Below are 11,178 nucleotides of genomic sequence, written 5' to 3' on the forward strand. Positions count from 1 at the left end.
GTGACGGGGATGGAGTGGACAGAACCGGTTGTGCGCGAGGTACTGCAGGCTTCCGGCGCGGTTCATTGAGTATTAGCCCATCGTTCAAGTTTTCCTGGATGAGCTTTGGTGAATCGTCGACGATTCCCTTTTACGGTCTTTTTTTGGTCTTGTCACCGTTCTTAGCGGTCCTGCTGCTCCGAGGCTTCTGTACACTAGCCTTCTTGTTCAGAGAGTTGGTGATGTCTTTAGACTTCTTCGCAACAGATGGACTTAGAGAGACATTTCCCCTGTCTTCAGCGCTCTCCTGGAACCTCTCTACGCCCCTATGAGCTGTGGAGCTTGCTTCAGATGATTTAGTGGTCGTTCTCGCCTTCTTCTTTGGTTTGGTATCTTCGTCGTCGATGCTGTCGTCTATGAGGTCAATTTAACCCTTCTTAGACCTCCACGCCCTCTTTACGATCCCGGGAACACCTTTCTTCTCTTCTAATATTCCAGTTGTATCCAAGATAGGGCTTGACAACTTCTTCGCAATGCCACAAGTCTCCAGTTTAGACTCAGGGACATTTACAGCATCCTTGATAGACGTGGCTACGGGTTTTCCTGCAGCATCTGTCTTATCCTGATTTACTTCCGAAAAGCTCAGAATAGCTCCTAGCTTGTAGGGAGCGTCAGTCTCATCATCTTGACTAAGCTTATCGACTACATCGACGGGAGAAGGTACTGCGAAGGCTTCGTGAAAGATAGTGGATGGCGGTGATGTCCCAACAGGTGTGTCCGTGATGAACTCGACTGCAAGCTTGGATACGGTTTCTCTGATGTTCTTAGTAAGATTTGGCTCCGTTCCCAGCCTTTCAGCTGAGCGCTCTGGGGGTTTAGTCTCTTTAGAGACGCGCTGCCGCTTGGAAATTGTTATGGCTACCCTTTTCACAGAACTGAAGCTCTCATCAGCAGTCGTTGTGTTTTGCTTGATAGCAGCATTCGCTGCTTGGGAAGTTTTGCTAGTATCAGAAGCTGGCTTTGACCCAGACACAAGCACCGGCTTGCGCTTGTTGATCTTGTTTGCCAGTGCTGCACGTGTGTGACTTACTGCTGCAGCATTTGGTTTGTTTTGAACTGGTGGAGTGAGGACCTCGCTGTATGATGGACGGATCGGTGCTGGATCAGTCGCCTTGGGAGCTGTATCTAGGCGGACGAAGTGGCTATCGCGAACAAAGTTCTTGTTGGCATTGGGTTTCATAAGCGGCTGCCTCGTAGTATCTAGATAGGATGCATTAGCGATGTTCTTGTGGTTGGTGGAGGTAGCAGGTCCTGGATCACTGACTTCTTTGGTTACCTTGGTATCTTTTGACGTCCGTCAAGCAGTGAGTTTCGGCTGCCGTGAGACTGTCTGTGCAACAGGATCATGCTTAAGAGTTGTGACTGGTGATTGAACATTGTCGAGGATGCTGTTGGGAATGGTTGCTTTCTGGACAATAGTTGCATGAAGAGTGGCAGGGCTATCGGCAGTGGCTCTGGATACGAGTGTGTTCTGTGCAGCGTCTGTGGTGTTGTCTTTGGCGGTGATTGACCCCTTGATATGTGCAGGAGGCGCTGAGTCACGTGAAGTAATGGCTGACAGACTATTGTGCTTTACTGACGATGAATGGATGGATCCGGCGAGTCTTGTCTTGATCTTGTTAGCCGCGATTTGAGAGGCGTCCCTCCAGAAGTTTGCGGTAGCTTCAATGTAGCACCTTTCTGTCGAGAGCTTGTTGTCGTGAGCTTGGTGCTGTTCGGGATAAATTTCTTATTAGTCACTGCTAACGGAGCCTGCTTCAAATTGTCAGCATCGCTTGCATGCCAGACACTTATAGGCCACAAACCTTAGCGCGCCCCGGATCGAATGTATGCGTATCATGATTCTCACTGGCAGACTTGCGAATAATATCGTGGGCGAATACCTTCTCTTGGACAGCCCTCTTTAGCTGGTAAACAGCATCCTTAAAACGAATGTCGTCAACGATCTCGTCGCCTGCATTACTGTCATCTAGCTGAATCACATTACCGATTTCGGCGTCGGTCGGTTTCTGCCGCATGATGTCAACCTGAAATGAAAGACACTCGCGAGAGTTTTGACGAACCTTGTCCGTTATAGACCTGGCTGCCGTTAATGCTTCACCAGCTTCGGTTTCCGAAACAGAGCCTTTCGGCCGAGTAGCGTCTTCTGTCGTACTCCACCATTCTATTTCACCTCAATTCCAATCTGATCATCTGCATACTTATATCTATCGATGATGGTCTTCAGTGACTTGAGTTGGTCCTTGGCGATGGCTTGGTTTGGGTACAGATGGCGAGGCACTGCAGCAGAGACCACTACGTCTTGTGCATTGATAAACTTGAGGATCGCGTCCCAGTCGTCTGGGCGCATAGTGACGGCCATGTACTCTTCGAACTGAGTAACAGTCATCTTCGTACATTGTGGCTTGATCACTCCGTCCTCATTCGGCTCATGATACCAGGCTCACTTCCTCTTGACCCGGTCGTCTTGTGACTCTTGCACCTCCGTTGTGTGCTTATCCGAAAGTGCTTTTAATATCCTCACGTCCAGCCCGAAATATTCTTTCCTTTTCTAGCGTAGTAGAAACGACATTAATTGGGAAAACATGGAACCAGTCCGCTCGCTTCAATCTCTCTGACGAGATCCCCCACCATGTAAGTCATATTGAGTTACGGAGGCTTGTGTTATTGTGATTGGACGAAGGATGCATTACACCAATTCAGCGGTGATACTCATCAAACAAAGAACCATTATGAAGCTGCACATCCTCCTGTGTGGGAGTAGAGCGGGTATTTACCATTCAATCTTAAAGATATAGACTAAAGACATAGAACGGAATATGGTTGAAGGAGAATCATGATTTTTCTGATTGTGCCAGATAGCCCACACTTACTGGATATCAGAACAATCAAAAGGTAACAAGGTAAACGTGATCTTGTGCCTACGTTCGCGTTTGGTATGTCGCAATTCCATCAGTGAAAGCGAGATGAAGTAATGACGTCGTTCGGACCCCTTCTTTGCATGCGGCCAGATCTCAGGGACGCAGCCTTGGCGCTACCCCACAATGCACAGCTCCCCACCGCCTTCTTGTAAGACACGGCTTCTCCGAACGATCCAACCTTCAATTCTATACTCAAACACATCAATCATTCAATATGAAGCTCGCAACTATCCTCGCCCTGGCTACGGCTGCTTTCGCTGGAGAAACCATCAACAACGAGGTACCGACCCACCAAAGTTCTCCAGCCCCATCAAAGCTCGAGCACGTAGCAGCTAACATGACAACAGCACCTCAAGACCGAGGTTGTGACTGAACAGTCATGCAAGCGCCCTACCGTTGCCGGCGACAAGATCCACGTCCACTGTACGACATAACCCATTCCGCATCCTCTTCTCCCTACCAGATCGACCTACACACTTCAACGAGAGCCTCACTGACGATTCAGCAGACCGTGGCACTCTTGCCTCTGACGGCTCCGAGTTCGACGCCTCGTACAACCGCGGGCAGCCGCTCAGCTTCAAGGTCGGCAGCGGCCAGGTGATCAAGGGCTGGGACCAGGGTCTACTCGACATGTGCCCGGGCGAGAAGAGGAAGTTGACGATTCAGCCTGAATGGGCATACGGAAGCAGGGGCGCCGGGCCAATTCCTGCGAACAGCGTACTCATCTTTGAGACAGAGCTGGTCAGCATCGATGGCGTGAGCAAGGATGAGTTGTAGATGCTCGCTAGGCACAACGCACACCTTGTGAATGGAGATAGGGCTTACAAAACGAACCAACGATGTATATGACCTGCATAAAAAGAGCTATGTACCAATTGCGGTTTTCGGACCAGATACTGCGTATTCAGCACTGTAGCTGCTCCTCCGCCCCTCGACATGCTGATAGTTATACCGCAGGTCTTCAATGAAGAAGTGAAAGATGATGACGAATTCGATATGTGTATACACGAACTAAAAACCCAACTACTCCTAACTGTGCAGGCTCCTAGTAATACACATTCTTCTTCAACCCTATCAGCCCTTCACTGAACCCATCCTTTTCCATGGCCTGAATCTCCTTCAAATGGGCCTTCCTCTCCAAACTTCCCACTCCTCCGGCTAGTCTGTTCGCCGGCAGAGTCTTGAAGACCTGGTCTGTGTTTGCATTCGCCATAGGTGCTACAGTTCCTGAGGTGCCAACGCCTACGCCGCACTTGAAGGACATGTATTCCGGGAGCCCTGTCCCAGCGCCAGGAAATAGTAGTGTGCGAACGGACTGGGTGCAGTCGAAGTTCTTGTACAAAGTGCAATAGCCACCAGGGTCAGGGCCAATGGATTTGGCGCTGGCGATGCGACAGTTTGTCGTGGGAAGAGACCATCCGCAGTCTTCCGAAAATTGTTCACCAGTGCAGGTGTAAACAGCTCCGGGAAGGCCGCGCCGCTGAAGGTCGGGCAGCGCATGGCTCGATTCGAATAGGGTGTGGAGAAAGACAAAGACGAAGAGTATTGTTGCGTCGTTGAAACCGAACATGGTGCGTTCGATATGGAATTAAAGTATTACGGTAGGATTATTATCGTAGATTCGTGTTTCTGAAAATGCTTCGGGTGGATCTGGAGATGTTATATGTTCGAGGCTCAGCCAAATGCCAAAGCTGTGATTGTGGATCCCTGAATGGTTCCTTTGAACACAATAAGCGCTATTTCAGGAGTAGAAAAGGGAGCCCCCGACAGACGCCATATAGCTAGGAGCTTGTGACCCTGGTACGTACCTCTAGTATGGTTGTATTCTGAGGACAAAGATCGGTGTTGCTATCTTTATCTCGCCGTGATGGCATCTGCGGAAAATGTGTATTGCCGGCGACCAGCTCCATTGTGAAGGCGGTGGCGCAGACGCTCAGTGGCAGCGCGGCATCTGAATTCAGAAAATGATGAAATTGGGACCGAGAAAAAGACGCGAAAAGTGGCAGACGGGTGAGATGAGAGGAGCATGATATGGGTGATGATGCTGCGGGCCGATGCCGATGTTGCAAGGATACGGTCATTGTGTGAAACATGGATCATGCCAATGATGCGACCGAAGGAGTCGCAGTCACCAATCCGATTCTGCGGCACCCCACAACTTCAATTGTTGAGTTGGTGCAGAACCACGATTTGCTTGCAGATACAATATATGTGTCGCCGCCAAGCTGTCGCTGGCGTGAAAGTTGCTCACCCATGCCTGACAGGTATGACAGGGTAGCATCGATGATGATCGCCAGGTACATATGGGATAAAGCGGACTGTCAGTGCTGCACGCGCAGGGTTACCGGATCCTGATACTTTGTGATCAGCAGTTATTCTGGATTCCAGGGTGCAGGTGTGCGCGCAAGACAAGACCAGACCGAATGCTCTCGTATAGACTGACTCCTCAAATGCAGGTATTCGTACGCGTATGACTTATCGGACGTGAAGCTTTATGATGTGAGAGCAGGTGAGACCTTTTGTGCTCGACTGCTCGATATATTTGTGGTATTGACCGGAAGACATCGACTACGTTATCCCAGCGGATGACTGACGTTGACAAAGAAGCCCAAGGGGAAGAGGGTATTTTTGCAAGTCCAGTGACCATAATTGCCAAGTATGCGAGATTGATCTCATTGGTTCAGGTGGCGTAGTTGTTGTGTTGAGCTTTCGGATGTTCGCCATGTCTAGGTGGTAAGCTGGTACTGTAGGTGCGAACCTACCAACGTTAGCCAAGAAGCTGCCAGCTGCCTAAATGGGTGACTATGCATAGTCACCCGTTCTTCTGGAACGCTTCGGGGGTCCGTTCGTTCTTTCAATGCTTCTTTCTGATGTTCCAAGTCGTGTCGTTGCAGGTCGCAGAAAGTGAAACTTCCAAGGCGTTTTGCGCTGGCCAATGTAAGGCCACGGGATCAGGACTGATACATGGCAGCCGATCAAACATGTTCGTCGTTGCGTGGTTGGAACTCTGAGCCTTGATCTTCGATAGTAATGACGCGTTAGCCTCGTACAACGCTTCAAGAACAAGGAGCGTGATGCAGTCCGCACACGTGACCAGTCTCAGTGCGACTCATAAAGGGGGTGCTGTGAGCCGTTGAGTGAGTTCTGCTAGCTATTGTAGCTAGCCATGATTACGCTCCAGCTTGGAGACGGGCTCACAGCTTGTGGAGTCCTCGACGACGAGCCTGACAAAAGAGACGCGGTTTGTAGAGGCAAATGCGATGATCAGGGTACAGCATTTTCAGCAAAAAAGTTTAGGCGTTGTTAAAGCCAGTCTAGTGCTCCAGTCTGGCGCGAAATCATTCATAGCTGCTCGATGTCATGAGGGATGGATGAATCATATGAGGAATGCGGGAACACTCCTGGTCAAAGCGCGGATGCGTCACCGGCTAGAGGCGGTGCAAGATAAAAGTACTCCACGCTCCCTCAAGCATCAACAAGATGCCCTCATGCTCATAGCACGGAGTCACCTTGCTTGTTGGCTTACTGCCTCAATCGCTCGAAGACATTACAACTCGTCCAGCATGGGTAAACGCGACTATGCAGCAAGTATACTCGTTAGCAATGGAAGAAGGACGCTGACTGGTTACAGGCTGCGATTGCAGCTTTGAACACGCTGCAATCCAACTTCGCGATTGTCGATGCAATTCGCAAGTCTGGACTCGGCATGAACAAGGCGTCTATACCAGAGATGGTTGAGTGGTGTAGCAAGATTGGATACAAGGTGTGCGGCTCCCAGTATCTTTTTATTGAAACGCCGACTGATGTCGTAACCAGCCCTCGGATTTCGACAAGCTGAAGCTTGTACACATCGCTGGGACTAAAGGCAAAGGCTCTACAAGTGCCTTTGTGTCCTCCATTCTATCGCAGTACACTTCTACCGGTGACGCACAGTCACAACCCTCGAAGATCGGCCTCTACACCTCCCCACATCTGCGGTTCGTTCGCGAGCGCATACAGATCGACAATGAACCGATATCCGAGGAGAAGTTTGCGAAATACTTTTTCGACGTTTGGGACAGATTGGAAGCTGCGGCAAAGGCAGAGAATGTTCCTGCTGATGTACCAACGAAGCCTGTCTACTTCAGGTACTTGACGCTCATGGCACTACATGCGTACCTTCTCGAAGGCGTTGATTCTGCGATCATAGAGTGCGGCATCGGCGGCGAGTACGACAGCACCAACATCTTGACGAAGCCAACGGTCACTGCGGTGACAAGCTTGGGCATTGATCACACCGCTATGCTCGGATCTACACTTCCTGAGATAGCGTGGCATAAGGCAGGAATATTCAAACAAGGAAGTATTGCGTTTACAGCGCCTCAGAAGCAGGAGGCAATCGCTGTCCTGCAGGAACGAGCTGCAGAGAGGGGCACCGGACTTCACGTCGTCACCCTCCATCCGTCATTGGCCGACGGCAGTATCAAGCTTGGACTATCAGCGGAATTCCAGAAGGTCAATGCTTCTGTAGCTATCGCAGTGGCTGCAGCACATTTACGTACTTTAGGTCACACGTCAGTCCCGGATCCTACTAAAACAGCGTACATCGATCTCCCTCCGCAATTTATCAAGGGGCTTGAACAGGTTCGCTGCTCTGGGCGTTGTGAGATAAGACGGGAAAAGAGCATAGCTTGGCATATTGATGGCGCTCACACACTGGAGAGCATCGAAGTTACAGGGAGTTGGTTTGCAGACCAGATTGCCTCTGCAAGTGCAGCTGCTGCACCGCAATCAAAGGTCCCTAGAGTTTTGATCTTCAACCAGCAAACCCGAGATGCGAGCGCTCTTGCCAAAGCACTCTACACAGCCTTGCAGAGTGGCATAACGTCTGGCTCGACATCACCTTTCACACATGTCTTCTTCACGACAAATCAGACCTTCAATGAGGGCTACAGGCCTGACCTCGTGTCTATCAACACAGACAAGCATAAAGTAGATGCTTTGGCCGTGCAGAAAGCGTTGGCAAATACTTGGTCAGAGATTGACAGCACAGCAGAAGTGCGTGTACTGAAGACGATTGAAGAAGCTGTCAGCGCTGCGAGAACGGTAGCACGCAATTGGGCAAGAGACACAGATGCAGAGGTGATGGTTTTGGTGACGGGCAGTCTCCACCTGGTTGGTGGTGCTCTTGAGGTCCTGGAGTCCGGGAAGACGAATTGATTGTGATACCCATGAAGATTACATTTTACTTGCGCTTCAACACGCATGAATCTCTTACACAATCAACAAACAACTCGCCTTCGAGTTATGAGGTTGGACTGCAATACGGTCATAAGCGCCAAGTCGTGATGCTCGTAAATGCGACTTGTGGCCACGAACTACAGACGTTGCAACTCGTCAGAATGCACGCAAGCATGTCTATAAAGCGTTGCCGGCTTCCATGCCGATCCCCGCGACTCTTACAACATTACGTGCTCGATGCGAAAGCCGTTTACCTTGCCCGGGATTTCCCGACCTAGTGGCCCAGGCTAAGTCACCTACGCCCAAAACAGGAGAGTACTCACGAGCGCAAACCAGGCTTGTACTATCGCACTACCCTCGCGGACGGAAAGGGCGCTATAGGGTAAGAGCCACCATTCAGAGATCCTCACAACTGCCCTGAAGATATCGCGTGGCGCTGAGAATCGGGTTTGTCTTGGCAACTCGGCACAGCGGTTTCTTTGGGAACTTGTCACGGATGAGCCATAGCCGACCTCACTCCTAGACCGCCCACATGTTCACATATAGCTCCGAGCATTCCCTCTCAAATTCTGCGTCATTGCTCCTTTGACACACCGTCTGTACATAATCTCAGAACCTCTCCACGCGCTGCCAACATGAATTGTCCCTCTCGAACCGATGATGACGTGCTCCTTAACCCAACCTGGAATCAAAGCCCACCGCGGTTTGCAGCCGACCTTACGACATGCCAGGATCTAAATGGAATCGCAAATGCTAGGGAGCTTGGTGATGCGGATCGACTGCGCAGCGGCACGCAAAATCCCAGAAGATACGCCCTAGTCGAGAATCAATTCCAAGAGAAGGAAAAGCAACGAACTGCGCTTGGGAAGGGTGTCGAAGGTCCCCCAAAAGGTACCGTCGTGCCGTTGGTTATGGGATGGAAACTGGAAATGCTGACGTTGTCCAGGACCTTGCACCCGAACAACCGTGATCGTGAGTAGTGAGAATGAGCACCGAGCTGGCGCCAGCACAGCTGGTCGAAAGCTGTCGCAAACGATATTCAAGAGCTGGGGCTGGTGGATCATTTCCGTCCTGTGCACGTCTACCTTCATTTCTTACATCAACAATAGTAGAGCATCAAATGTTGCAGTTGCTAAGCCTGTGTTTCAACCTACCAGCAGTAAGACCACATCAAGTTCTGTTCTGATTGAAGTTCTTCGACTTACACTTACAGGCCCCTCTGTGAGTCACCGCTACTCCAAAAGAGACGGATGTGCAATTGGAGGCGCACAGCCTGACTACAACTTACCCTTCCATGTTGGAGGCCTTTTCATCATCCTTTTCGTTTCCTCAACCGCTTGCGCTTTCCCAATCTTGGTGATCAAGTTCCCTCGTCTGCGCATACCTGCCTCTTTCCTCTTCAGTGCCAAGCATTTTGGAACTGGCGTTCTGATCGCGACAGCTTTTGTTCACCTGTTGCCTACAGCATTTTTGTCACTTAGCGATCCATGTTTATCATCCTTCTGGACAGAAGATTATCAAGCAGCGCCCGGTGCGATCATGTTGGCTAGCATCTTCTTCGTGACAATCATCGAGATGATCTTTTCCCCGGGCCGGCATTGTTGTGGCGGCAATGAGGGAGTAGAGGGAGTCTCTCGTGATACTATACAAGAGAAGGAGAACGAGGTGCGCACAGCTCCAGAGCTTCAAGCCCAGATGAGAAGAACCTACTCCGACGGCAGTATGCAAGTTCGCTCAATGGGCAATCTGAGAGGCAGGGTGACCAGCATCAGCCGTACCCTGACTCAGTACCGCACGGAAAACCAGAGACTCGATGTCGTTGATTTTGCTGAAGATGAAATCCCGGCTGAGAATCGCGAGAATGATAGCGCTGAAAGCGCGATTCAAGACCCCGAAAGGTGTCAACAGGATTTCGAGATGTCGCCTGAGCAAGCCCACAAAAAGGCCGTATTACAGTGCTTCCTTCTAGAAATGGGTATACTGTTTCACAGCATCTTCATTGGCATGTCTCTCGCTGTGGCAATTGGCAACGACTTTGTCGTCTTGCTCATCGCTATTATCTTCCACCGTATGTACCTCCTGCCACCGTCAGCCTTGCACTACTAACTCGCTCAGAAACGTTCGAAGGTCTCGCCCTCGGCGTTCGTATCGCCGCTATTTCATGGCCAGCACGATCTCCCCAACCTTGGCTCATGGCCGTAGCATACGGCTGCACAACGCCTCTCGGACAGGCTATCGGCATCGCAACACATACGCTCTACAGTCCGGACTCTGAGATCGGACTCCTCATTGTTGGTATTATGAACGCTATATCCGCTGGATTCCTCGTATTTGCTTCGCTTGTGGAACTTATGTCTGAGGACTTTTTAAGCGACGAGAGCTGGCAGGTGCTGAGGGGGAAGAAAAGAGTTGCGGCGTGTCTACTCGTATTCTGTGGTGCGTTCCTGATGAGTCTTGTGGGGGCCTGGGCCTAGACGGCACAAAAAGTTTGCAACGGAAGGAGGGCGACACGAGAAGTGAGTTGGAGAAGCAGGAAAGACGAGATCGAGCTCGCGGAAGATGTGGATCAAAGCTCGTGCCCCGAGCAAGCGAAAACGATAGGCAACATTATTGCGTGAACATTCAGATACATAAAGTGGTTTAGTGTGCGTTTCCACTTTACGGGTGACCATTAGTAAGGCACATTCCTGTGATCATGGCGTGCAAATCCTACTGACACAATGCAATCCTTCGGCCGGCGGCACAATCCGAATACGAAACCCAGACCAGTAATCAAGATGCTGCATTTAACCTTGGATCTTTCTTTGGAATTCCTAATCGAGATACGGAGTGCAAAAAGCAACAATAGGCTTCTTGGTCAGTCTGATCTATTTTGGAGGCTAATGCGGCCCAAAACCTAATAATTGGCGCTTTCAAAACGACCCAGTGTGTCGACCAGAATGCGATGGTGGAAAGAGAAGCAAGCGTTAACAGGTTGGGCAGCAAAAACGCTCTTCTC

At 50.4% G+C, this 11,178-nt stretch overlaps 6 protein-coding genes across 6 annotated transcripts; 3 read left to right on the plus strand and 3 right to left on the minus strand.

Moving 5' to 3' along the window:
- Positions 1-406: 406 nt before the first annotated feature.
- Positions 407-1,219, minus strand: EKO05_0004244 (uncharacterized protein; the record flags this gene model as incomplete). The annotated part of the gene is made up of 1 exon (XM_038938749.2): positions 407-1,219. The coding sequence occupies one exon, from the start codon at positions 1,217-1,219 to the stop codon at positions 407-409; it is 813 nt and encodes a 270-aa protein (XP_038800056.2).
- Positions 1,220-3,174: 1,955 nt separating this feature from the next.
- On the plus strand, positions 3,175-3,737 carry EKO05_0004245 (Peptidylprolyl isomerase; the record flags this gene model as incomplete). Its single annotated transcript, XM_059636342.1, has 3 exons — positions 3,175-3,240; positions 3,308-3,383; positions 3,469-3,737. 3 exons carry the CDS (start codon positions 3,175-3,177, stop codon positions 3,735-3,737), a joined length of 411 nt encoding a protein of 136 aa, XP_059492325.1.
- A 268-nt stretch (positions 3,738-4,005) lies between these two features.
- On the minus strand, positions 4,006-4,530 carry EKO05_0004246 (uncharacterized protein; the record flags this gene model as incomplete). Its single annotated transcript, XM_038945537.1, has 1 exon — positions 4,006-4,530. One exon carries the CDS (start codon positions 4,528-4,530, stop codon positions 4,006-4,008), a length of 525 nt encoding a protein of 174 aa, XP_038800058.1.
- Positions 4,531-4,570: 40 nt separating this feature from the next.
- On the minus strand, positions 4,571-5,053 carry EKO05_0004247 (uncharacterized protein; the record flags this gene model as incomplete). Its single annotated transcript, XM_059636343.1, has 2 exons — positions 4,571-4,678; positions 4,769-5,053. The coding sequence occupies 2 exons, from the start codon at positions 5,051-5,053 to the stop codon at positions 4,571-4,573; spliced, it is 393 nt and encodes a 130-aa protein (XP_059492326.1).
- A 1,470-nt stretch (positions 5,054-6,523) lies between these two features.
- On the plus strand, positions 6,524-8,159 carry EKO05_0004248 (Tetrahydrofolate synthase; the record flags this gene model as incomplete). Its single annotated transcript, XM_059636344.1, has 3 exons — positions 6,524-6,544; positions 6,592-6,723; positions 6,777-8,159. 3 exons carry the CDS (start codon positions 6,524-6,526, stop codon positions 8,157-8,159), a joined length of 1,536 nt encoding a protein of 511 aa, XP_059492327.1.
- Positions 8,160-8,815: 656 nt separating this feature from the next.
- On the plus strand, positions 8,816-10,654 carry EKO05_0004249 (uncharacterized protein; the record flags this gene model as incomplete). Its single annotated transcript, XM_059636345.1, has 4 exons — positions 8,816-9,071; positions 9,127-9,339; positions 9,394-10,248; positions 10,296-10,654. The coding sequence occupies 4 exons, from the start codon at positions 8,816-8,818 to the stop codon at positions 10,652-10,654; spliced, it is 1,683 nt and encodes a 560-aa protein (XP_059492328.1).
- Between the last annotated feature and the right edge of the window lie 524 nt (positions 10,655-11,178).

Source organism: Ascochyta rabiei, chromosome 6 (assembly GCF_004011695.2).
Source record: "Ascochyta rabiei chromosome 6, complete sequence".
NCBI lineage: Eukaryota > Fungi > Ascomycota > Dothideomycetes > Pleosporales > Didymellaceae > Ascochyta > Ascochyta rabiei.